General features: G+C 34.3%; 1 protein-coding gene across 4 annotated transcripts in view; it reads right to left on the reverse strand.

Moving 5' to 3' along the window:
- The window catches only part of BRINP3 (BMP/retinoic acid inducible neural specific 3), a 384,981-nt gene that overhangs the window by 153,222 nt on the left and 204,656 nt on the right, over positions 1-27,103 (reverse strand). For all 4 annotated transcript variants that reach the window (XM_041773285.1, XM_041773288.1, XM_041773287.1 and 1 more), the window contains exon 4: positions 20,425-20,615. In XM_041773285.1, coding sequence (XP_041629219.1) covers positions 20,425-20,615 — 191 coding nt within the window. The remainder of the gene's footprint in view (positions 1-20,424; positions 20,616-27,103) is intronic.

Here is a 27,103-nt window from a genome sequence, read left to right on the forward strand (position 1 = left end):
GAAAAAAGGAAGAACTAAACCTAAATGAGGCAGAGGAAAGGAAATAATAAATATTGGAATGAAGATGAATGAAATAGAGAATTTGAAAAACAACAAAGAAAATTAGTAAAGTAAAAAGCTTGTACTTTGAAAAAAAAAATCAACAAAATTGACAAGCGTTTAGTTGGATTGAACAAGATAAAAAGAGAGAAGACTAACTGCAATCAAAACTAAACAAAGGAAATTACTATTGACATTACAGAAATAAAAAAAATAAAAATTGTAAAGAATCACTATGAAAAATTAAATACCAAGTTAGATAGTTTAGAGGAAATGAAAACATTCTTACAAAAATACAAACTACCAAAACTGACTCAGAAATAGACAATCTGAATAAAACTTTAATAAATGAAGAAAATAAAATAAAAATCAGAAAATACCACACAGAAAAGCCCCAACCTAAATGCCTCCACCACTGAATTTTACCAAACATTTAAAGAATAATCCATACCAATTTTTCCCAATTCTTTCACAAAATAGAAGAGAAAGAAAACTTTCCTGAGACACCTGGGTGGCTCAGCTGTTGAGCGTCTGCCTTTGGCTCAGGGCATGATCCCGGAGTCCCAGGATCAAGTCCCACATTGGGCTTCCTGCATGGATCCTGCTTTTCCCTCTGCCTATGTCTCTGCCTCTCTCTCTCTCTCTCTCTCTCTCTCTGTGTGTCTCTCATAAATAAATAAATAAAATCTTTAAAAAAAAGAATACTTCCCAACTCCTTTTATAAGGCCAGTATTAGCCTGATATCAAAACTAAAGATATCACAAGAATACTATAGACTAATATTTCCTATAAATATGGGTGTAAGAATCCTCAACAAAATACTAGCACCTCAAACCCAGCATTAAAAAGAAACATGCATCACGACAAGTGGAATTTATTCCAAGAATAATGCTAGTTTGATTTAATATCTGAAAAATCAATTAATTTAATATATAATATAAATAGAATAAAAAAGTAAAAAACATATGCTATCTCAATAAACACTGAAAAACATGTGAAAAAATCAACACCTTTGCATTATAAAAACACTCCTCAAACAAATTTGAAAGGAACTTTTTCCACATGTCAAGAATATCTATGGTAAAGTCACTGCTAACATCATACTTAATGGTGAAAGAAAGGATGATTTCTTGTTTAAATTAGTAATAAAACAGAGTTCCACCTCTATCCATCACTTTAAGACAGGTCCTAGCAAGGGTGATTAGGCAAGAAAAATAAATGCAAATCATATTAATTGGATAGGAAGAAGTAAAATTCTATCTGCAAATGATATGATCTTTTGTATAAAAAATACTATAGAATCCACCAGCAAGTGAACTAATTAACAAATTCAGCCAAGTTTCAGTATGCAAAATCCATTGAAAATTCTACATTTGCTATACATTTGCTGTAATGTTAATATTATGTGTCTCTTTGACTGTGATGTGTGGTGCACATATATTTGCCTGAACATTATTTCTGAGTTTGTCTGTTTAGAGTGTTTTCAGATAAGATCATCATCTGCATGAGTAAACTGGGTAGAAAACATAGCTGCCCCCATACACATTGAATGTGTGCATCATTCAATCCATTGTGGGCCTGAATGGCCAGTGGGGAGGGGACAGAGAAAGGAAGAATTTGTTCTCTGCTTGACTGCTGAGCTGGAATACCAGTCTTCTGCGCTTAGACTGGGATTTATATCATCAGCTTCTTTCCTTTGTTCATGGGCCTTTGAACTAAGACTGCAGCTTATGTCATTGAATCCCTGGGTCTCAGGCATTTGGGTTTTGCCTGGAACTGCTGGGTAGCAGCTAGACATAAGCAGTGGAAGGAATGCAGGGAGGAATGCCCCTGTGGTTAACAAAATCAGCCAGCATCTTCCAATGAAGGATGTCATATAGCCTACAGGGACTCTAATGATACAAGTGCACAATCCAGAGAGAGGTTGTCCTCAGCTTGAGGACAACTATTGACATCTATTAACATAAATTAGCATTGCGGTTATAGCCACACCTGGCATGGGAAAAGGCTGCCAAGAGTTGTACCAGTACAGATCTGTGGAGTCAAAAACTCTCCTTCTCAATCTGTGGGAGGGGTCCTCAAATGATTAGAAGTAGCCTCCATTAGATACCACCTTGTCCATGACACAAGCTGGGTTCACAGTTCAGGGCAGCTGCCACTTCCCGGCTTGCCCTCTCCCACCTCCAGTGTAATATTGCTTTAACAAAATTGTCTTCTGCTTTCACTTTGGGCACTGATCTCTAATTCTTTATTGTGTTGGTTCAGAGAGCCCAGACACAACACTTTTTGTGCTAACATACTACACCAGCAGTGGTCAGATAGTCAGTCTCAGTCTCAATATTCCACCAATTTCTTATAATCTCTTTCTCTCTCTTTCCATTCCCTCCCTCTGTCTCTCTAAAATCTCTTATTGGTTCTATTTCTCTGGAGAGCCTGGACAAATATACTTGTTATGAACAATCCAAAACTGAAATTAGAAAAAAATTCCATACATAGTAGGATCAAAAATAAAAAAAAAACAAATCTTAGAAATAAATATAATAGAAGAAGAATACAAAAAATTTATGTTGAAAATTACAAAATGTTGAAATAAATTGAAGGCCCACATAAATGAAAAAGCATGCCTATGTACATTATGTAGACAGGAAGACTTAACATTGGTAAGATGGTATTAGCCCCAAATCGATCTGCAGAGTCAAAGAAATCCCTATCAGGATCCCAGGTTACTTTTTTATAGAAATTGATAAGCCTAATTTAAAATTCGTATGAGGGACATCTCAGTGGCTCAGGGATTGAGTGTCTGCTTGCAGCTCAGGGCCTGATCCCAGTGTCCTGGGATAAAGTCCTACATCGGGCTCCCTGGGGGAGTCTGCTTCTCCCTCTGCCTATGTCTCTGCCTCTCTCTGTCTCCCATAAATAAATAAGATCTTTAAAAATAAAAATAAAATAAAATAAAATAAATAAAATAAATAAAACAAAATAAAATAAGATTGATATGAAATAGTAAGAGACCCAGAAGAATGAAATCAATTCCAAAGAAGAACTAAGTAGGGGATCTCCTGTTTCTTTATATCAAAAATTATCACAAAGCAGTAGTAATCGAGACCCCGTGATATTAACACAAGGACAAACATAAGGATTAATGTAATAGAATTGAGAGTCTTAAAATAAATCCATACATCTATAGTCAACTAATTTTTGACAAGGATGCCAAAAACATTCAACAGGAAAGAATAGTCTTTTCAAACAAGGATGCTGGGATGACTGGAAAGCCACATGCAAAAGGATGAAGTTGTACTCTTACTTCAGAAAAGAGGAGTAAATTTTCAAGACTTTGCATTTGGCAGGGTAATTTTAGATATAATATCAGAAGCTTAAGCAACGAGAGAAAACAAAATAGATAAATTGGATTTCCTCAAAATTAAAACTTTTGTTCTTCATCGAGAAACTGAAAATGCCACCCAGAGAAAGGGAGAAAACATTTGCAAATTACATATCTTATGAGGGAATTCTCTAGAATACATAGAGAACTCTTACAACTCAATGATAAAAAAGACAAAATCCCAGTTAAGAAATGAGCAAAGGCTCTGATTAGTCATTTTTAAAGGAAAATATACAAGTGACCAACAGACACATGAAAAATGCTCAGTGATGTCATTAGGAAAATGCAAAGCAAAACCACAATGAGATACCATGTCATACCCACCAGCATGTGTAGAATCAAAGTCAGATCATACCAATTATTGGCAAGGTCATAGAGAAATCAGAATCCTTGGATGTTTTAGTGGTAATGTAAAATTGTGCAGTAGTTTTGGAAACTATGAAAGTTCTTCAAATAGTTAAACAGAGTTACCACATGACCTTAACAATTACACTCCAAGAGAGATAAAAACATATGCCCACACAAAAACTTATACACAAATGCTGATAGCAGCATTATTCATAGTAGATAAAAAGTAGAAAAAACTACAATGTTAATCAACAGATAAATAAATAAACCATGTGTTATATTCATAGAATGGAATATTCTTCAGCCATGAAAAGGGAAAATGTTTATTCATGCAACATTTTGGATGAACCTTGAAAACATTATGACATGTGAAGGAGGGTAGACACAAAAGTCCACATGTTGTATGATGCTCTTCAGATGAAAACCCAGAATAGGGAAATCTATAGAAACAGAAAATAGAATAATGTTTAGATAGAGCTCTGTTTGTGTGGGTAGGGCAGAGGGGGATAATAGCTATAGGGTCTTTTTTTTGTAAGGTGATAAAAATGTTTTAAATTTCACTGTAGTGATGATTGTACATATCTACGAACATACTAAAAACACTGAATTGGATACTTTAAATATGTATGTTAAATGGCATAAAATTATGTCAGTAAGACTTTTTTAAAAATGAAGATTATACTCACATAAGATCGCACCTAGTGTTATAATGTATATCATGTTGTTTTAGTGTAACGCACTAAATCAGGAAAAAGCTCAAGGAACAGTTATAGCCTCTATTTGTTGAATGTGACCATGTTTTACTATCATTCACTTCTTCCTTTAAGAACAAAAACACATAAGAAATAAAATGACAGCTCACTTTGTGCAATCAACAAAATATTTGAACTTGCCTTAAAAGTTTTTTTTCTTTTATACTTATTTTTTAAATGTTAATTTTTGGAGGAATATTCATATGTGCACACTGGTTTTTTAAATTTTTTAAAAAATATATTTTATTTATATTTTCATGAGAGAGACACAGGGAGGAGGAGGAACAGGGTCCATGCAGGGATCCCAATGTGGAACTCCATCCTGGGACTCTGGGATCAAGCCCTGAGCCAAAGGCAGACACTCAACTGCTGAGCTACCCAGGTGTCCCACACACTGATGTTTATTTCAGTATTCTAGGGCAGTTGGAGTTTTGCAGATCAGGTTAGTTTGATTGGTTGCAGGGAAACTGGAATCTGGGACAGCATTACTTAAGATTTAAGAGCTCTCTTAATAAATATTGCCAAACACCACACACATTCAAATGGGAGAACACACATACACATACAAACAGAGTTAAGGCAAGATACAGAGAAAGGAGGGAACTCAAATAAATGCAGCATCCAAGTGATTTTTTGACCTATCTTTAGTTCCTTTGTGATATTTGCCAGTGACCAGACTACACAAGAATGGTGGGCCGCCAAAATGGGCTTAGTGAAATAGAAGAACCCTTTACTGGTGGTATCACTTGACATTTGCTCCTTTGATATTCCTTTGGAACTGTAAGTTGAATGTATATGTGAGAAGAAATAGAGTTCAAGAGTTTATTGATTTAAAGTATTGCTTGTGATAGTCTTTGTTCCAGATCATTGTTTCTAATAAACGATTTCAGAGGTCTACTAGAAGGATTTGACCCCTGACATAATGCTATTGACTTTTGCCTCCAATCTCTAAATAAAGGTTAAATGACAAACAAAGATTTGCATAAATTTAGTGATCTAATATTGATAGCTATATTGAAACAAAACAAAAGAAAGCAAAATCAAAACAGCCTTATTGGATGAAGCAAAGGTGATTGTGACCAGCATTTATTATGTTTCTAAAAATGTCACCTAATTGCTTTTCATGGAGGAAATAATGTACTATGTAATAATATAGACTTATTTACATGACAATATAGTAATACGAGAAGTGGTGACATGGTATGTAGAGGACTACTCTGAGAACTTTGAAGCACTGGTCATAGTCAATCTGAGGAAGATATTTTAGAAGTTATTAGAGGAGAAAGTATACTTTATAGAATGTTTCCTTGACAAGAATTTTGTTAGGGTAACAGCACAATTCACTCTTATAGGCCATCTTCCTCCCATACTCAGTATCTTCTGTCAGAGATAAAGAACGCTTGATTAGTAATAATGAAAAATGGGATTGCGTGCGCTCAATTCTGCTCTTTCTGGAATACCACTTGGGTAGATCCATCAAAGAAAGTATATAATTTTTTCACAGATTATACTGATGGGAGTAGTTTCTGCCTTAAGGGAAAGTGATAGTTATTTAACTTTAATTGGATGACAACTGGAAGCTTGCTGTGACTGCTTCTTTTACATGATGACATGAAATAAGGCTTATATTTTAACTTGAATTTTGGTGATTTCTACAATTACTTCTTAATTGGTTCTAAAGTTTCTAAGGGGGAAGAAAGGTGTATGACGCTGGAGCCCATGCACTTCACCAGGAAGTAATGCTAGAAAGGTAATGGAGGACATAATAAAAAAACTGAAGTGTCTTAGTATCTCCAGGAAGTCTCTATGATCTCATATGAGTAAGAAGCTAACATAATAAAAGATAGTGTTTTGAAAAAAAATGCATATGCTTATATATAATATGTTGCATATATATTTATTTATCATGGGATATAGGGAAATAGGAATAAAATAGCAAAAGCTAAAAGGAAGGACTTGCAATTTTATTTAAAATGTAGAAAACCACAAGAGACTATCATTGTTAACCTAACAGTGAAAATAAGTCAGGTAAACTCAAATTCAAAGTTTTTATTTAAGTGTAGGAGAACACTGGATACTATAAACGAACCGAAATTCAGAAAATCATTAACTCTTTCTGGAAGGAAAAGGAGACATGGCTGCTCTCATCACCAGGTGCAGTAGAGAAAGAAGAGGTAAAATCTACAGTTGATATGATAGAGGGAAGCTGGGAAAAATGTTTAATTCTGTGTTTGTGATATGATGCATTATGGGGCACCTGGGTGGCTCAGACGGTTATGTGTCCACCTTCAGCTCAGAACATGATCTCAGGGTCCTAGGACCCAGTCCCTGCTGGAAAAAATGTTTAAAAAAAACATTTTTAAAAAAATTAAATGTTTAAAAAATTAAATAAAATATCAGAAAGCCCCAAAATGAGTGTACACACACACCCAGTAAAATGGCCATGAGCCCCAACTGAGTTCATGGGGATGATACATAGGTGATTCAATGCAAAACAGCAGAACTGAGAAGTATTCTTTGAAGCATACAGGCTTTCCCCAAGGATAAGTCCTCACCAGTACTTTCAGTTTTCACCAAGTTCAGGGCCCAAAATGGGAAGAACTGATAATGATGCTTCCGAGGCCATTCCAGACTTTGACCAAGTACCAGGCATTGAACTTCTAAAATGGGAACAGGAGAGCAATAAGGAAAACCATCTTCCAGTAGGTAGAAAGCCAAGACAAGCCTGGAATGCAAAGATAATTTTGCAGAATCACAAGAGATTGATAGTTAAATCTTAAAGCAAAAAAGTGACTCCCTATGATTCAGAAAGCTGGTAGATGAGTTGAAAAGAATCTCACTCTTGGGCAGATCCTAAGCTCTTCTAAATGTAAAGAACTGATGCTGCCTTCAGATTATGTTAAGCCAGGTGTCAGTAGATCAAGTTAAATTTTCAAGAAACACAGGTCTAGCCCAATTCCAATTTAGTCTGACTCAGCCACACATATTAGAAGCCTAATAGAAAAAGGGGTATGCTTATTTTCAGAGGAAATACTTACTTTATTTTTTTTCTGTATTTGTGTGAGTTCTTTCTTGTTTTACAGACAATGGTAAATAACAATAATATGTGAGAAGGCAAAAAACATGAACTCAAAGGGCAAGACAGGAAATAGTCAATGGAAGAAACTCAGATATGAATGAGAAGTAGAAATCCCCAGATAGGAACTTTAAAATAATAGTAACGACTATGCTAAAATAGCTAGTAGAAAAGTTAGACCCAATATGCAAAAACAAGTAGAAAAGTACAGCAAAGAGAGACTATAAAAAACATAAACAAATATAAATGGTCAAAATGAAAAATATTACATCTTAAATGAAAAATTTAGGGGCAGCCCAGGTGGCTCAGCCTTCAGCCCAGGGCGTGATCCTGGAGACCAGGGATCAAGTCCCACGTCAGGCTTCCTGCATGGAGCTTGCTTCTCCCTCTGCCTGTGTCTCTACCTCTTTCTTTTTCTCTCTCTCTCTCTGTGTCTCTCATGAATAAATAAATAAAATATTTAAAAAAAATTTATTTGATTGGTTTTTACATTAGACTAAGCAAATAAGAAGAAAAATGAATAAACTAGAGATAAGCCATTATAATTTAATCAAATTGGAAAACAAACAGAAAAAAGAATGGTAATATAAAACAGTACAAGATTGTAAGGACAATATCGAACAGCCTACTCTCAAAGCCCCAGAGGAAAAGTCCTGGAAGGACAAATAGGAAAAAACAAAACAAAACAAACAAAAAAAACAAGGCATATTACAGTCAATGTTTTAAAAGTCCAAACTAAAAAGAAAATCTTAAAATCTGTCAGAGAGAGTGAAGCATTGCATTCACAATAAAAATTATAGTAATGATGACTAATTACTCATCAGGAAAAAATGGAGAGCTAAAGACAATAGTATGATTGAGAACAAGAGACACACAAAGAGAGAGGACAGTCTGAGGATGGATATATCCCTATATGTACGGTTATACACACCTGTATGTATGTGTGTTTGAAGTAGAATAGTGAAAATACTAAAATAATCAATAACTAAATTTTAAGTATTTTTTTGGTTTTAGTATATAGGACTTTTAAATCTTTTATCAATTTTAATTTCAACTTCTGATTGTATGTTGCTAGTAAATAGAAATACATGTGATTTATAATCACAAAGTTGTTCACCCTCAATCCTTGTTAACATTTATAAATGTATTTTATAGTGATATATAGTTACTTCTCATTCCTGATATTGATAATTCATCTATTCACTATTCTAATTCCTGATAATTCTGGCTAAATGTTAATCAGTTTTATTGATACACTTTAAAAAAAAAGTATTGTTTTTTTTTTCTCTGTCATTTTTCTGTTTTCTACTTCATTGCTTTCAATTTTTTTTCCATTCTTCTGATTACTTTGGATTTAAGTGCTCATCTTCATATTCTTATGGAATGTTTGGTCATTATTTTATCACTTTTTTTTTCCTGATAAAAATATTGCTTCTGGAAATATCCCCCATAGTACTACTTTACCAATATTTGATTGATTTTGATATGTTATATTTTTATTATTTTACTCAGTACAAAATAATTTCTCATATCCTTTTTGATTTTTTTCTGAGTCATGGGTTATTTAGAAATGTGTTATTTAGCTTTTCAATATTTGAATATTTTCCAGATAATTGTCTATTATTAATACATACTTTGCATGGCTTGAATGATAGTATTGTTTAAGTTTACTATACCCTTGCTGATTTTCTCTCTACTTGTTCTGTCAAAGATTGAGAGAAGGCTGTTAAAAACTCTGACTGTAATTATGGATTTCTTTACTATTTTTTCTCTCCTATAATTTATTGCTTCTTGTGTTTTGAAGCTATGCTACAAGGGACTTAAATGTTTAGTATTATAATTTCCTCTGGATGACTGACTAGTTAGTTTATCATTATGAAATGATTTTGTCCCTAGTAATATTATTTTCTAAAACATATTTTTCTTATATTAAAAGTCACTCCAATGTTAACATCTATTTAGTTTTAACCTATTTTTAAATTACAGTGATTTTCTTATAGGTGTCATAAAATAGGATCTTCCTTTTTTTTAATACAATGAGATGATCTGTGCCTTTTAACAGAAGAGTTTAGGCTGTTTTATGATTGAGTTAAATCATATCAATATATAGTTAAAGTTTGTCTACTTGATATTTGTTTTCTATTGTTTTCCATCTGTTCTTTCTTACCTATTTCTTAATTTTCTGACTTCTTTTGGATTAATTTTTAAATAATTCAATTTTGTCATTTCCTTGTCATATCAGCTCTATTGATTGTGATTTTAGTGGCTGCTTTAAGATTCATAGTATACATTCTTATCATCAACCTTCAAATCATACTATAGCATCCGACTGATAATACAAGAACCTTACAGTCATATACTTTCATTTTCCTCTACTGATCTTTATGGTACTGTTATCCTACTGTTTATTTCTACATATACTATAAACTTCAAAATACACTGTAATTTTCTTTGAAGTCTCTTTTAAAGAGACTTAAATTAATAATAATAATATAAAAAAATTACCCATGTTGGTGCTTCTACCACTTTTCTTCATTCCTCTGTGCAGATCTCTCCATTTTTTCTGACTGGCATTATTTTCCTTCTTAACTACATCATTTCTTTAGTTCAGGTCTGATGGAAAATTCTCATAGACTTTTTAAAATATTTCATTTATCTGTGTATTTTAGAGAGAGAGATTGAGAGCACAAGCAGGAGGAGCAGTGGGAGAGAGAGAGAATCTCAAGCAGACTAAGAACTGTGCACGGAGCCCATGCAGGTCTAGAGATCATGATCGAGCCGAAACCAAGAATCAGACCCTTAATCGACTAAGACAGCCAGGTGCCCCAGAATTCTTACAGATTTTATACATCCACAAATATATTTTCCTTTGTTTTTGAAACATTTTTGCTAGAAAATGAAATCTAAGTTGACAGGATTTTTAAAACATTTTAAAGATTGCACCTCCACTGTTTTCTCACTTGCATTGTTTCCAAGAAATTTGCTGTCATCCTCAGCATCCTGTACCTGATCCCCATACCTCATTAACTTACATCTAAGCACTTACAGTCTTAATAAGCTTTATATCTGAGTAGAGATGTCTTTATCCATGCAGGAACTCTTCAGATAACTCATGAAAATTAAGATATTCTCTTTAGTATTAGTTCTGTGTAACTTGAATAAGAAGTGCTTTGATTGTCATTTTCCTGAGGATTCTCATGTTTGGTGTTTCTTGAGTTTCTTGGATCTATAGGATTAAATTCTGATCAACTTTGGAAATTGACCCTTAACTTTTCAATTTTTTTTTTTTTAATTTTGTCTGTGGCTGATTGACTCTAAGGTGGCTCCCAAAACTCCTTCCGCATAGTTTGCAGATTCTTCTGTAATGCTCTCCTACTGAGTATAGGTGGGAAATGTGACTTGTTTCTGAATAGAATATGGCAAAGGTGATAGAATATATGTGATTATGTAACTATATGTCCATATTTACACAACATAACATTGTAATTCTGTATACTGACTCTCTTCCTTGCTGAAACTGAGTGAACAAATTAAGTTGTTGTGAGCTGTCATATAATATGTGTTCCTTGGCAAATAACTGAATGTCATCTCCCACCAAAAGCCAACAAGAAACTGAGACCCTCACACCTTGACCAGTAACTGAATGGTGTCAACAACCACATAAGCTTGAAAATTAATCCTCATCAAGTTGAGAATAAGGTGAAGGGATCCCCGGGTGGCACAGCGGTTTAGCGCCTGCCTTTGGCCCAGGGCGTGATCCTGGAGACCCAGGATCGAATCCCACATTGGGCTCCCTGCATGGAGCCTGCTTCTCCCTGTGCCTGTATCTCTGCCTCTCTCTCAATCTCTGTGTGACTATCATAAATAAATAAAAATTAAAAAAAAAAAAGAGAATAAGGTGAAAATGTAGCTCTGGTGGACACCTTGTTTGGAGAAACTAGCTAATTCATTCCTGGGCCACTGAAAACCCCCACCTCCAACCCCACCCCTCAAAAATCAGAAAGATGATAATGTGTTTTATTTTAAGCCTCTAAATTCATGATAATATTGTTACATAGCTCTAGGTATCTAATACATGTCCCCTTCACCCTTGTCTTCCTTGAGACTCTACACAAATTTATGGCCCCATAAAATTGTACCACAGCTCACTATTCATTGTTTTACACATTCTTTTTTTTTCTTTCTGTGTTGCCCGAGTAGAGAGTAGAGAGTAGAGAGTAACTGTGTAGACTCTATGTATCTATATCTCAATTTCACTAATCTTATTTTGTGCCATGTTGTAAGTTTTTAATCTTATCCTCTGTATTTTTTATTTGAAGATTATATTCTTCATCTCAATAAATCTGATTTGGTTCTTTATTATATCTTCATGTCTCTACTTTTATTTTAGGAAATACAAAATGCAATTATAATAAACATTTTAATATTCATATCTTCTAATTTTAATGTCCTTGTTCATTGTGAGTCTGCTTTAGTTGTCTGAATCCTCTTCATTATTTGTGTTTTCCTGCTTCTTCATTGCCTGGAACTTTTGACTGATGAACATTATGAATCTCACTTTGTTGCATGTTGGGCGTATTTGTTTATATTCCTATAAGTGTTCTTGAGCTGTGTTCTGGAATGCAGTTCTTAAAGACAGTTTTATTGTTTTTGGCCTTATAATTTGTTAGTTAGGGCTCAGAGAATAGTTCAGTCTCAGTGAAATTATAAGTATACTTCATTTTATTGTGCTTCACGGATATTGTAGTTTTTATAAATTTAAAGTTTGTGGAAACACTTGTTGAGAGCAGGTGTTTGGCTGCCATTTTACCAACAGCATTTTTTCACTTTTTTTAAAGATTTTATTTATTTATTCATGAGAGACACAGACAGAGAGAGAGAGGCAGAGACACAGGCAGAGGGAGAAGTGGGCTCCATGCAGGGAGCCTGATGTGGGACTTGATCCCAGATCTCCAGGATCAAGCTCTGGACTGAAGGCGGCACTAAACCTCTGAGCAACCTGGGCTGCCCCGTTTTCTCACTTTGTGTCTCTGAGCCACATTCTGGTGATTCTCACAATATTTCATACTTTGTCATTATTATTATATTTGTTTGGTGATCTGTGATGAGTGATCTTTGATGTGGCTATTGTGATTGTTTTGGGGGGGACCAGAAACTGCACTCATGTAAGACGATGACCCTAATCGATAAGTGTGTATGTCCGACTGCTTCACCAGCTGGCCGTTCCCCTGTCTCTTTCCCTCTACTCAGTCATCCTTATTTACAGAAATACAACAAAATTGAAACTAGGCCAATTAATAACCCTGCAAGTGAAAGAAAGAATTACATGTCTCTCACTTTAAATAAAAAACCAGAAATGATTAAGCTTAGTGAGAAAGGCATGCCAAAAACAAGATAAGCTGAAATCTAGTCTCTTACACTAAACAGCCAAGTTGGGAATGCAAAGGAAAGGTTCTCAAAGGAAATTAACAGCAGTACTCAAATAAAGACACAGATACTTAAAGAAAAATAGTCTTATTGCTGATATGGAGAAAGTTTGAGTGGTCTGGATAGAAAGTCAAATCAGTGGCAACATTTCCTCAAGCCAAAGCCTAATCCAAAGCAAGGTCCTAACTCTCTTCAATCTATGAAGGCTGAGAGAATCCAAGAAAAGTTAAAAGTTAGCAGAGATTGGTTCGTGAGGTTTAAGGAAACAAGTATCTGTATAAGGACAAGGTGAAGCAGCAAGCGCTGATGTCGAAGTTGCAAAAGCTATGCTGAAGATCTAGTTAAGGTACCTAATGAAGGTGACTACATTAAACATCAGATTTTCTTTTTTTTTAAGATTTTTTTTTTTTATTTATTCATGAGAGACAGAGAGAGAGAGAGAGAGAGAGAGAGAGAGAGAGAGAGAGAGAGAGGCAGAGACACAGGCTGAGGGAGATGCAGGCTCCAAGCAGGGAACCTGATGTGGACTCGATCCCGAGACTCCAGGATCACACCTTGGGCTGAAGGCAGGTGCTAAACCACTGAGCCACGCAGGTGCCCCAAAACATCAGATTTTCAATGGAGGTGAAACAGCCTTGAATCAGAAGATTTTATCTAGGACTTTCATAGCTAGGGAGGCAAATGGCCTGGCCTCAAAGCTTCAAAAGACAGCTGACTCTCTTGTTAGGGGCTGAGGCAACTGGTGACTTTAAGTTGAAGCCAATGCTCATTTACTATTCTGAAAATCCTAGGGACCTTAAGAATTATGCTAAATCTGCTCTGCGTATGTTCTATAAATGGTACAACAAATCCTAGACAATAGTACATCTATTTGCAACATGGTTTACTGAATATTTTAAACCCACTGTTGACCTCAGGCTCAGAAAAAAAAAATCCCTTTAAAATATTGCTCATTGACTATGCACCTGGTCACCCATGAACTTTGATGGAGATGTACAAGATTAATGGTTTCTTCCCAGATGTCAGGTAATTTCCTCATAGGTATACACTCAAAAATATTCTGTTAAATACCCAAGGGCAGCTCTCTGCAGTTCTCTGGGCTTCTCTCTCTTCATTGCTTCCCCCTCTTTGACATTCTATCCAAACAAACTAGAAAACACCTAGATCTCATCACACTCTGGGGTTTTCCCTCAACCTATGGAAACTTTTGGTCTGTACCACATCCTGGAAACTCAAGACAATAAGCTGGGGTGATCATAAAGCTCACATTAGTTTGATTTTCTCTCTCATGGATTACTGTACTTCTTTGCCTATTGTTCAGTGCCTTAAAATCCAGTATTTTTATATTTTTTATTTATTTTTTGGTATTGTTGTAGTAAGATGGATTCTGTCCCCCTGTTATTCCATCTTGGCTAGAAGCATATTTATTTAGAGATTTTAATTTTATTTAATATTAAATTCATTTATTGATTTTATTTTTTCAGGCTTTTTCACTTTACATATTTTCTGTAAAAATGAAAGAGATAATTTAGTCAGCACTCAGTTATAACATAAAATATATATTTATAAATGATTTATGACAATAAATATAAACACAAGGTGGGTTTTGAGTGAAGATAATATGACAACTGAAATGTTGAGGGAGCAGAAAACAAATACAATATGTTGGGCTTAAGGAAAGTAGGTCTTGCACAGGAAACAAAGCTTATATGAGGAACATGGCCGGAAAAGTAGAGCAGAATGAAACAGATGCAGAACAATACCACAAATAGAAGTTTTACATTTTTCCCTGATTTATATAATTAAGATTTAATCTACGCTGAGTAATGTATAGAAATATTGAGTCATATATTGTACACCTGAAACTTCTATAACACTGTATGTTGATTATACTGTGATTAAGTCTTAAAAAATTTTAAAAAATATTTAATCTATATAGTCAAGTTTAATTTTCTTTTTCTAATTTACCTGTAGCCAACATATATAAGCTATTTTGATTAGAAATAAAACAAAAATATAAACAGATTCTGCTTTTGCTCTCTAGCAAATTAGGACTTTGTCAAAAATAAAGAAAGCTCAACACAAAGAATAAAGGCTTATAAAAAAGTAGAAAATTATTCTCAAGAATATGGAAGTTCTGAATATGTAAAAATATGAATACTATTCTGAAAAATTTGTTTTTTAATAAATTTAATCATGACATTAAATTTATATTAATTATTCTGGAATAATATATTATTCTTTTAGGCTTAAAAATATTACAGGTAAGTAAATATGTATACACATAAAATATAGATACACTTTTTTGTGAATTTGAAAAAAAATGTCGAACTTGTTAAATATACTAAGTTAAATGTACGACTTGTAACAAGATGCCTATGTTTGTGTGTAAATTAAAACTTTCTTTTAAAACCCTAAAAGAGTTTGCCAAGGAATCCTTTCTGAAAATGAAACTAATACATTAAATCAACCTTTAATTGTTATGAATGATTTACATGTAAATTTTCTTATCTTGTGTCTTCTTATGGTAAGCTTTTTGAACATGTAGAAATAACATTGAAATATTAGTTGTGAAGTTTTACTGATTTTATTCTCAAAGAGAAAATAAGTTCTATATCAAAAATGCTTCTTAGAAATTCATTTCAGGCTTAATTTTATAAAGGGCTTTATAAATTTAAATTTAATGGATTTTATGATTTCAGAAATGTAGATCTAAAGTTATGGAGCTCCTTCTCAATATTACCTGCAACACTCTTAAGGAAACTGAGTGGCACTAAAACATGATTTGGATGTGGATTTTTGTAGTTGGTATGTTGAACTTCAAGGTAATTTTAACATATTATTTTGTTATTCCTAAATTTCTTGGAAAAAAATTGTAAACACTATAATTTTAAAAATCTATCTGATTTTTTTCTTGTACAGGAAAAATGCCAGAAATACAATGAATTCATCAGTACTTATTTTGAGAAAATAATAACTTAGTTCTTTTAAAAGATTTAAGTGATAAAAAATTTAATTTTACCTACTGCCTGTTACCTGATTTATAAAATTTAGATTATTAAGGAAGTTTTGGAAAATGCACATGCCACATCAAGTGATAGATTACATTTTCTCAAAATATATATTTTCATTGTCGATCACATAAGATTAATTTATTAGACTACTTCATAATAAGCATAAAGAACACATTAATGTGATCTTTTAGATAAGTTGGGTCAATTGTATTGAATCTTCTGAAAATAATGGCCAATTCTAGAAATTATATTTGATATGTTATTCCATTAAAATAGTATTGAGAGGGATGCCTGGGTAGCTCAGCAGTTTAGTGCCTGCCTTCAGCCCAGGGCGTGATCCTGGAGTCTCAGGATCGAGTCCCACATCAGGCTCCCTGCATGGAGCCTGCTTCTCTTTCTGCCTATGTCTCTGTTTCTCTCCCTCTGTGTCTTTCATGAATAAGTAAATAAAATCTTTAAATAATAATAATAATATTGAGAAATAATACTTGATATAAATGCTGTTAATTGGAATAACATGGCAGTTAATTAAGCCTCAAAGGTGTTTGAGTCTCTTTTTTTTTTATTTCCAGCTGTGCTAGTAAACTGCAGCCTACATTTACATTTATAAGATACAAAAACAACAAATTGTTGTATCCCATTTTCTAGAAATTGGCTCATAGTTAACACTATTTGTCCAACTCTTTTCCAAGAATTAGCATGATAAAAACAGAACTAATTTTGCAGATTTAATTATATTTTTGCTGTTATAATAATCTTTCTTGACTTTATTTTTTAACTATACTTTGTTTCCTAAATTCTGTAAATCAAGAGACAACTTCATATATTTGTTCAAGAGATTAAATGCCTACTTAATGGCACTTCAAACACAAAACATTTTGGCTTATCAAAGAAACTACAGATCTTGCTACCCTTCGTTGAAAATTTTAAATATACAAACAATGCAATAAATCCCTTTTGGGATTTGGTAAAGAAGTTAAGATCTTGAGTTCAAATGAACTACAAAAACCCTTTGCATTGAACAATGTATTCAAGTTTGAAGGATTTCAGTAGTTGAATGCCCTTAGATTCCCCCTATACACCCCCACCCCATCCCCAACCTCAGTTCTTATTCTGTTAAGTGACATCGAAGCAATTATAATCTTATAATTGAGGAGAGACACTTTTCATCTGTGTAGGGACATACTTGATAACTAATGAAAGTAAGATACTCTCCCCAGAAAAATGCACAGGCACATACAGTTGTGCACGGTATAAAGGAGCCTGTAGACCTCCTCAAGAGCTTTCCCTTAGGGCTTTTCCAGTAACCCAGACAGCAGCTGATCCTGCACCAGAAAATCACCAGTCACTTAAAATTACAACTGCCTCAGAAGAGAACTCCATCCAGACCTAATTAAATCCTGCCTGCAAAGACTGATTGTCCTCCCCTCTGTCCCATGTAATTCTGAGACTCACCCTCATACTCCCAATGTAATTCTGTGACTATGTTCTTACTCCTATTGTTGCCACTGGAGTGACAATATCTCATTTCCATTTTTCCCTCAGTTATAGCACAGATCTGTTTACTTCCCTTTACTATCGATTCCTGTATCATCCCCATAGTGTTCTCTGCTCCCTCCCCCTGATCTAAAGCCCCACTTCTCTTTTCCATCTGCAGCCACTCTATACACATTTTAAAATATGTCCATTGTGTGCTCTGGAGGACCTTTCCATGGTTAATGGATAATGAACATTCCCTGTAGCTCTAAAGGTGAGGCTGTTCACTCTTCCAAATTCCAGCTTACTCCTTCCTCTTGCTCTTAGATAACTTACTTATAAAAGTCACTTCTTAAGAAATCTGGGTAGCTCAGTTGCTGAGGGTCTGCCTTTGGCTCAGGTCATGTTTCCAGGGTCCTAGGATGGAGTCCCCCATCAGGTTCCCGCAGGAAGCCTGCTTCTCCTTCTGCCTTTATCTCTGCTTCTCTGTGTCTCTCATGAATAAATAAATAGAATCTTGAAAGTAAAGTCATTTCTTTAAAGCTCATTTCTGGGATGCCTGGGTGGTTCAGCAGTTTAGCACCTGCCTTTGGCTCAGGGTGTGATCCTAGAGACCCAGGATCGAGTCCCATGTCAGGCTCCCTGCATGGAGCCTGCTTCTCCATGCTTCTCTATGTCTCTAAGCCTCTCTCTCTCTCTCTCTCTCTCTCTCTCTCATGAATAAACAAATAAAATCTTTTAAAAAACATAAAGCTCATTTCTACCACACAGTTGTATCAGCAGAGTTGAATCACCACATTTGAAGAACAATATTGTGTGCAATACTTTACATCATTAAAACATGTTGATTTTCTGATACATACTTTGCTCGTGGGAGACCAGAATTACCTACAAATATCCATTAAGTTTTCTTTTTCTTTTTTTCCCAATCCCTAGGCACCCTGAACTGTTTCACACGTGGTTGGCATATACACCCCTTTATCCTGCCTGGGGCTGCCAGGCCTTCCAAATCTGTGAAGCTGGGGCCCAGCACCAAGCACCTGCATAGTCTTCAGTGAGGAGGGGGCCCACCCACCAAAAACCACCCTGAGGCAGCAGCTAAAGATTGGCAACAGTCTGTCCCAATTTGGACTTGCTGCTTGATGAAGACCAGGGCATCTTCAACAGTGAGAGGTCCCTCATGTCTCATTAGATGCAACTCCATGCAGCCAGCAAGGCCCCATTCAATCACAGCAGACCAGTATCCCCCAGCTCAGCCTTCAAGGGGATATGCACATTTGTGTAGCTAAGTGCTTAGAGATAAGCAGATGCCTTTGATCCCTAAGATCTTGTTCCTGTGACCAGACCTCTCCAGATCCAAGTCCTGCTCCAAGTCCTCAGTGACCCTGCATTGTTTCTACATAAACTGTGAATGAATATTTGTTACTGAGTGAAGTACAAACTCTATTGCATAATTCTACTTGAGGCGGAGAAAAAAAATCAATAGCCATATAATAAACATACTTACAACAATGATGTTTTCTATTAGAAAATACACTTTAGGTTACTGTTTATGTCATTGAAATTGAGTTCTGAAAAAGTCTATTTGTCCTCAGCAACCTCAAGCTAAGTATTTCTAACAGTGTTCTATCTTACAATATTTTGGATTAACTATAATATCTGCATTCAACCTGGCCACATTTTTATCTATACAACATAAATAGTGTTTATATATTTGATTATCCAATATAACAGAAGTCCTACAGTCAGAAGTAGACTAACTACAATTGTGTAATTTATATCTACAGAGATCTTTTCCACACTTTATCTACGAGCAATATTGAAGACAGCTGGTATTATTTATGTAACCTATAAGCTAGATATATTTCTGTACCACCTTTTATTCTTTCCTGTACATGTTGCACAAAATATATATTTTGGGCTAATTTTTCTTAGAATTCCCCAAATACTGAAGTATTATCCTTTGATTAACTTATAAAACACATATTAATTTTAAAATCATAAAGCAATACAATAATACATTTAATGACTGCTTTTTACATGGATTATGAAATCTTACAGGTAAAACACTAAGAAATGCTCTTTATATTTCAGTTTGCTCCTGGTAACTTAGTCCTGGATCACCCTATCACATGGTGATGATTCTTTATTTGGCAATGTCCATTGACTAAACACAATAACATATTGATTTAAACTGCCAGAGAAATGTGCCAAGAAGTCTAATGTTTTGGAAGCCACTGTCTGTCTCTTTCTCCCTCTATTTCACTCTCCTCTATTTTTCTTTTTTTAATTAAAGGGACCTTATTCTTACTTTGTCCCAGTTTTGGTAAAGCCAACCTTAGTATAGGCAGGATTCTAGTGAACACATGGGAGTTTACCCAGAAATCTAGACTATGCTGTGTCTTGACCGCCAGAAACTTATACCCAAATGCTTTTACTTCTTAATTATATTTTTAAAGTAATGGGGGAAAATATTCCTTAAATCAGGACTTCTCAATGACTCTTGTGTCACTGACCATTTTGAGGGTAACATGGCACCTTCTCAGCATGCTTTTAAATACATACTATAAAATATGAATATTCATAAAATAAATTAATGTTATTAAAATAAAGTTTTGTCCACCTACATGTCATGAGGGAGTCTGTCTACCTCTGTCTACTTACACAAGTCAAATGTATTTCAATTAACATTAGGGTATGAGGATGCCTTGACCCAATTATTAAGCCACAAAGTTACATCAAGATACATACCATTTCACTGAAATCTATCACATAACTTACAAAAACTGGAAATGTTTAACCATTTTGTAGAATGTAGAATCAGTGGTACATGCAAATATATAGAGATGAGTTTTAGAACTAGGAAAAAAATAATGGTATGATACCATTTTAGAGTAAACCCATTCATACCTTAATGGCAGTGGATGCAATTTGAATGTGGTGAAGTCTCCGAAGAGTGCTGTCCCTGTCAATGAAATAGGAAGCAGCTAGTTGATGTAGCGTCTCCAGAGTGACCAAAGAGCTATTGGTGCTGGAATCACTTCCTTCAGATCTTTTGCTCAGCTTCCGCTTGTCCACAAAAATTGTGAGTGACTCCTCTCCTGCATTAACAATATTTATAATTATTCCATTTTCCACTTAAAATCAATTTTTCAATTATCTGCAGGTGAAGAAGTATAGACTACAGACATAATGAAACAAAAGAGTGATAAGCAACAAAAGGACAAGTAACTTTTGTGTTGTTCATGGATATTTCTCATGTACTTAGAAAGATACTTGAGATATTGAAGGCTGTAAATGCTTATTTAGTAAATTTCGAATAGCTAGCATTTGTGGAACAATTTCTCTAAATTTTACTGACTTTCTGGGACACCTGGGTGGCTCAGCAGTTGAGCGTCTGTCTTTAGCTCAGGGCATGATCCTGGAGACCCGGGATCGAGTCCTGCATCGGGCTCCCTGCGTGAAGCTTCCTTCCCCCTCTGCCTATGTCTCTGCCTCTCTCTCTCTCTGTGTGTGTGTCTCTCATGAATAAATAAATAAAATCTTTAAAAAAGATTTTATTGATTTCCTCATATACTTTACCTAACATCTTGTGGCACAAAAGCAAATTAAGAAAGGAAAATATGTAAAATGAAGTTAAGTAGTGTTCATGATATAAGATTGTATTTACTCAGAAATGATTATTGCAGATCAGCATGTCTAATGGAAACATGACCGAACATATTACTAAACACTAGCCATTTTTTAAGAGATTTTATTTTTTAGTAATCTGTACACCCAATGTGGGGTTCAAACTTACAACCTTAAGATAAAGAGTCACAGGTTCTGCAGCCAGGTGCCCCTAGCCATTTTTAATTGAACCTTGAAAATGCAGAGAAAACATACATATGCATATATAGTTGTGTAAATATATGTGAATTAAATTCAGAGGTTTCCTACATGTGGCATTACATAAAAATATTATGTATTAAATAAGCTCTACGGAAATCACTAACCTCCATGGAGGACTTAGGTTTGATAACAGATTTTCAAAGATGAAATTTAAAGTATAATTAAACTGAAATTTTCAGTGTTCAACTGTTGACAAAAAATATCGATGCTATTTAAATTTAAGAACTTGCCATCTTCAGATTTCCATATTCTTGGATATTTATCTAGTACAAAATTGTCAGACTTGTCATTCTTTCAGAAACACTCTGTTCTGGCTGCATTATGCCCACTTATGAACTGGCAAGCCAGTTTTATAAAATACCAAATAAATAAAATAATACTAATTTAAAAATGACATATCCTAGGTTATTATCCAATCATAAGTAACAGCTTGTAACAGTAGATAAAGCAAGAGATCGGGTCAACTGATACCAGAAGTAACGTGTTAACAATGTTATTTCTGAAAGGTCACATTCTCAATTTGTATTTGGATCCCGATATGCATACTGGAAGTCAAACAGCCTAACTGGAACAGGTGAAAAAAAAAATCCCTCCAAAAATATGAGTAAGTGGGTTAAATTATCAAAAGCATTAGGTTATGTGCATGATAAATAGCTTTCAGGTGGGAACATCTGAAAGAGAAAAGGGAAAATATATGTAAATTACTATAGCAACAAACAAAAAAAAATCCTCAATAATTATTCATCCCCCAGGAAAAGAGGATAACTAGTATGGAAGTTTCAGTAACTATTATCTCAGAAAGACCAATTCCTCTGAGGAAAAAAAAATCCCCTATGAACCAACTTGTGAGGGAGTACCAAAACAAGCATCCTGTACACGGATGTACAAAGAACAACAGTTCTGTGGTAGTCTAAGAACTCCCATGAGGATCTATCACCTATTCAAGTGCTATGCTCTGAATGTGTAGGTCCTCTCAAAACTTGTATGTGAAATCTTAACCCCCAAAGATAAAAGTATTAAGAAGTAGGGCTTTTGGGAGGTGCTTAGGGCATGATATCAGAGCTCACAAAAATGGAACTAGTGTCTTTATAAAAGAGACTCCAAGAGAGATCCCTTGCCCCTTTGCCATGTGAAAATACAAAAAGTCTGCAACCCTAAAAAGGGCCCTAGCCCAACCCTGCTGGTACCTTGGTCTTGGATTTCTAGCTTCCAGAACAGTGAGCAATAAATTTCTGGTGTTTATAAGCTATCCCGTCTGTGGTGTTTTGTTAGCAGCCCAAATGGACTAATACAACAGACACGTCTTATTAAGCAAGGTTAAAAACCAAATGGCAAAGATCTTGGTAAATGTAAATAAAAAGGAAGCAAAGTTAACAGTCTCGATATGAGATATTGTACAATTTGGGACAAAAATTATTAAATGGGAAAAAGAAGAACTTTGTATAATGAGTGCTAAAGACTCAAACTTGCCAAGTTGCTTTAATGGCAACACTTTTCATAAAGCAGAAAATACAGGAAATAAAGGTAAAAATAGTACAAGAAATGCAAATTAAAATATATTGATATATCAATTTGCAATTACAGAATTTGCCAAAATCCAAAAGTTTAACAACTTTGCCAAAGCTGTTGGCAAACTGGAAGGAAAGAGGCCCTCTGATGTATTGCTGGTAATCATGCAAAATGATTTAACTATAGAGAGGAAATTTGGCAATAGTTAACAATAATTGACTCAGCAATCCTACTTTTAAGAACCTATCCCAAAAAATACTGGCTAAATTATGCAAAAGGCTTCTTACTGTGGCTTGCTTTGTAATATTGGTAGCAACACAGATACCTAATCATTAAGAATAAACTATTTTGCTTCTGTACAGTAGAATACAGTGCAGCCATAAGAAAGAAGTGAGAATGATTTAAAACATTTATTCACAATGAAAGTTTAAAGTAATTAGTAAGTTAATAATTTTAATATGACTAAAATGAAATTCTGGATGACTTGGCAGTCTTCAGGTGATTCTACTTAGAAAATACATCCAAATATCCAAGTTTAGCCTCCTTGTATCCACAATGTTTTCTACAGATTTCTGTAGATAGAAGGAAGCTTACTTCTTTATTCTTTAAAATAATATCTAATCTCTTCTTCAAATCAGTAATATATGAAATTCAAAATATTAGTTCAATTGATTTATTGGAAATGAGTTTTGCCTTCTGAAGATTCAAGAAAGCCATTTAAATATGTGAAGAGTAATCTTCACTATGTATAGTAGTGAATTTTTTTTTTTTTTGTATAGTAGTGAATTTACTTATCACTGGATTGCCCAACATGAATTGAAAAGCTATACATCATTGAGAAGTGGAGATAATTAGACCACTACAATGGACTCTTTTACTGAAAATGAGATGCTGGAAGAAGGAAAAATATAGAATGACTTATTATAGTTTAGATATAAGTGTGCCAACTGCTAGTGCCAGATAGATTTGGGTTTTGATACTGGCTTGTACTTAGTAACTGAATACTTTTGAATTGTATAACTTGACTCAGTTTCCTCTAGTATAAATTGAACATAGTATTCCTTAAAGAGTAGCTAGAAGCATGAAACATTTAATATCTGTAAAGGATTTAGAATACAACTAGACTACAGGAAGAATTCAAAAGTTGTTGGCATAGTATTATTCTCTTTTATTCACCACAATTCCTTAAAATTTAGGATAAAACAACTCATTTCATATATACACATTTCTACTAATTTTAGCTATTTTATTTGTGATGAACAGAAGCCTCCTTTTCTACTTCTTTTACAAATCCATGAACCCTTGTCCTATAATTTGTACCTACACTTGGTGAGTAAATAGTCCTCAAAACAATCCTTTAAATACTGTATCCCTCTATACATCTTCACTCTTCAGGTGAAAAGTCCTTAGTGGGACCTCAGTTGAGTCATCCATCACACAAAAGAGAGGAGTAGCATAAACTTGTTTTAAAAGGCAAATTAAAATATTTGATTTAAGAATACTTTACGAATGTAGGCTGTCTTGTGATAATCTGGAAAATAACACATAATGAGAGTGAGGGGACTAAAATTTCAGAGTTATCCTATGTTACAATTGAATGATAAATGCTAATATAGGTTTTTTTTAAAGTTTCTTTTTTTTAAAATTTTTATTTATGATAGTCACAGAGAGAGAGAGAGAGAGGCAGAGACACAGACAGAGGGAGAAGCAGGCTCCATGCACCGGGAGCCCGACGTGGGATTCGATCCCGGGTCTACAGGATCGCGCCCTGGGCCAAAGGCAGGCGCCAACCGCTGCGCCACCCAGGGATCCCCTAATATAGGTTTAAGTAATCAAAGCTGTACATAGAGAAACGATGGCCCATCATCATCATCATGAGTAATAATAACTTCCACTTTCTATCTACTGGAGACTTAAAGAATATTTCCTTTGTTTTTCAGAGGCCACATTTGTTTGTAAGGTACAGATAAATGTGTTTTCCTCCTTTTATCCTGAGAGCAAAAATATATTATAGACAACAGAGAAAAATCAAAGGAGAAAAATATTGTAAATCTTTATACACTTTTATTATTAGTTTTACAGTACATGCTTTCTTGTTACTGTTTCAATTTGAAGGAAATATGATATAATAAGAAAAAGGAAAATGTGAGTTTGGGAGTCAGGTGTATGTGAAGGTAAATCCTAACAGTTCATTGTCCTCTATCAAAGACTGCGTGGCGTTGGTAAAGTTGCACATGCCCTTAGCATCCCTGTCTCTAGAACAGAAGCAATATCTTACTCTCATCTGTTTGAAAAAACTAAGCAATGTAATTTCTCCATAGAACTTGGCAGAACACATATACTATGTACAATAAATGTTGGTTTCCTCTCTTTTTCCTTTTTTAATTAGGGCCTAACTGTAAATAAGGAGGTTTTAAATTTTTACAAGTTAACATTTCAGAGAGATTGAATTTCACCACAGGAACCTGGACTTAGTCAAACTTGTTTTCTAGTAGATCTTATAATCAAGATACATGGGATGATTAAAGATAGCAGTTGGCCATTCTTTCCAATAACCTGATAAAGAGAAACCACTCATAAATTGCTCGCAGTTCTTCTCTACAGTAGGGCATTAATCCATGTATATAGTAGCTTTCCCTGCAGTGAAGCATGTGAGGCAGTTAAAATTACCCTAATTGTTCTTATGAATACCATATTTTAAACCCTCATTTACAGCAAACTAGACAACTATGTGATGTAAACTAGGTAGTTTATGCTAAATTTCAAGTGTTATAAATCATGGATTGTTTGTTTTTTTTTTTTTTTTTTTTTTTAAATCATGGATTGTTAAATATCTAAGATATTTTGACAAGGCTACTCAATCTACATCACAAACAAGCCTATTTATTTCCTCTAAGAGATCTTCTTGTGTTTTTTAAATTATATATAACTACCATGTTTTTGTGATGTTTACGATCTTCATAGTCTTAGAAACAGGGTTTTAAGAGAAAAAGAACGCAAAACGAAAGAAGAATACACTCTTAACTTTAACTGTACTCTTTCTCAACTATTCAATTATAAAAGTTCATCAGAATTCTACGTAACACACAATATTCACAATTGAAAACTGAGATATTATTCAATCAACTAAAATTCGTGTTGAAATTTCATTTTTATTCCTATTTTTTAAACCAGCTGTTGCCCATAAGCATGACATGAGTACCAAAGGACATCCACACATTTTGCAAAAACTAAATGTGATTCTGAAAACGATTCAACATTCTGAGTTTGTTAGAAAGTAAAAAGGATTAATGACTGTGGATATAAAAAGACATGATTATTTCACACAGAAATCATGCAGCTGTGTCTTTTACTACTAAAATACTGTGGTAGTTTATGGACATTAAAAGCACATATTGAAGGATGCTTTCGGAGAGAATGCAAAACAGAAGACAATAAAACAACATCAAAAAAACAATCATGACTTTAATGTTATCTTACGATCAGTTCATAAGAGGAGATTATGTACATTTGATATGCTATGGACCTCATAGTAATGTAGTTTTCGGTCTGATTTTCAAATCACTTATGTCCACGAGGAAGAGAAATTTTAAAGAAATTTTGTACTATTATATTTTCCTTGTATTTTATCAATTTGCATCCTCATATATACAGTTATCAAGGACTAATGTAATGCTCTCAAAAAGTTAGAAAAAGTCAAAAAACAATGGATAATAGAATGAGTAAAAGAATCCTAGGGATAAATCAAGAATGAATATGTGTCAGATTGCATTATTTTTTGCAATTACTTTCTGCACTACTGTGGATCCAAACATGGATACATGGATTAATGGTTCATTATAGAGAAGAAGTATAAACAGTTCATGAGGGATTCCTTATAACCTGGCATTGGAAAGAATAACATTTGGGTCATTGGAATACATGAAAGCCAGTATGCTATGATCTAGTACGAATTTTGAGAAGCACTGCAAAGTTACACAAATTATTTAGCCTTTTCCCTCTGCCAGGAGGTCAGCATGTTCAAAAGAGAAACTTCTTCAACTTGATTCTTGGAACAAAGTGACACCAGAGCAGACCACAGAGGATCCACAATCATAGCATACTAGATAGGCACAGCCACTGCAGTTAAAATCCACTTGAGGGGTTTTGTTTAGTTTTGTTTTTTATTTATTTACTGTGATGAAAATAA

This window comes from Vulpes lagopus, chromosome 11 (assembly GCF_018345385.1).
Source record: "Vulpes lagopus strain Blue_001 chromosome 11, ASM1834538v1, whole genome shotgun sequence".
NCBI classification, from domain to species: Eukaryota; Metazoa; Chordata; class Mammalia; order Carnivora; family Canidae; genus Vulpes; species Vulpes lagopus.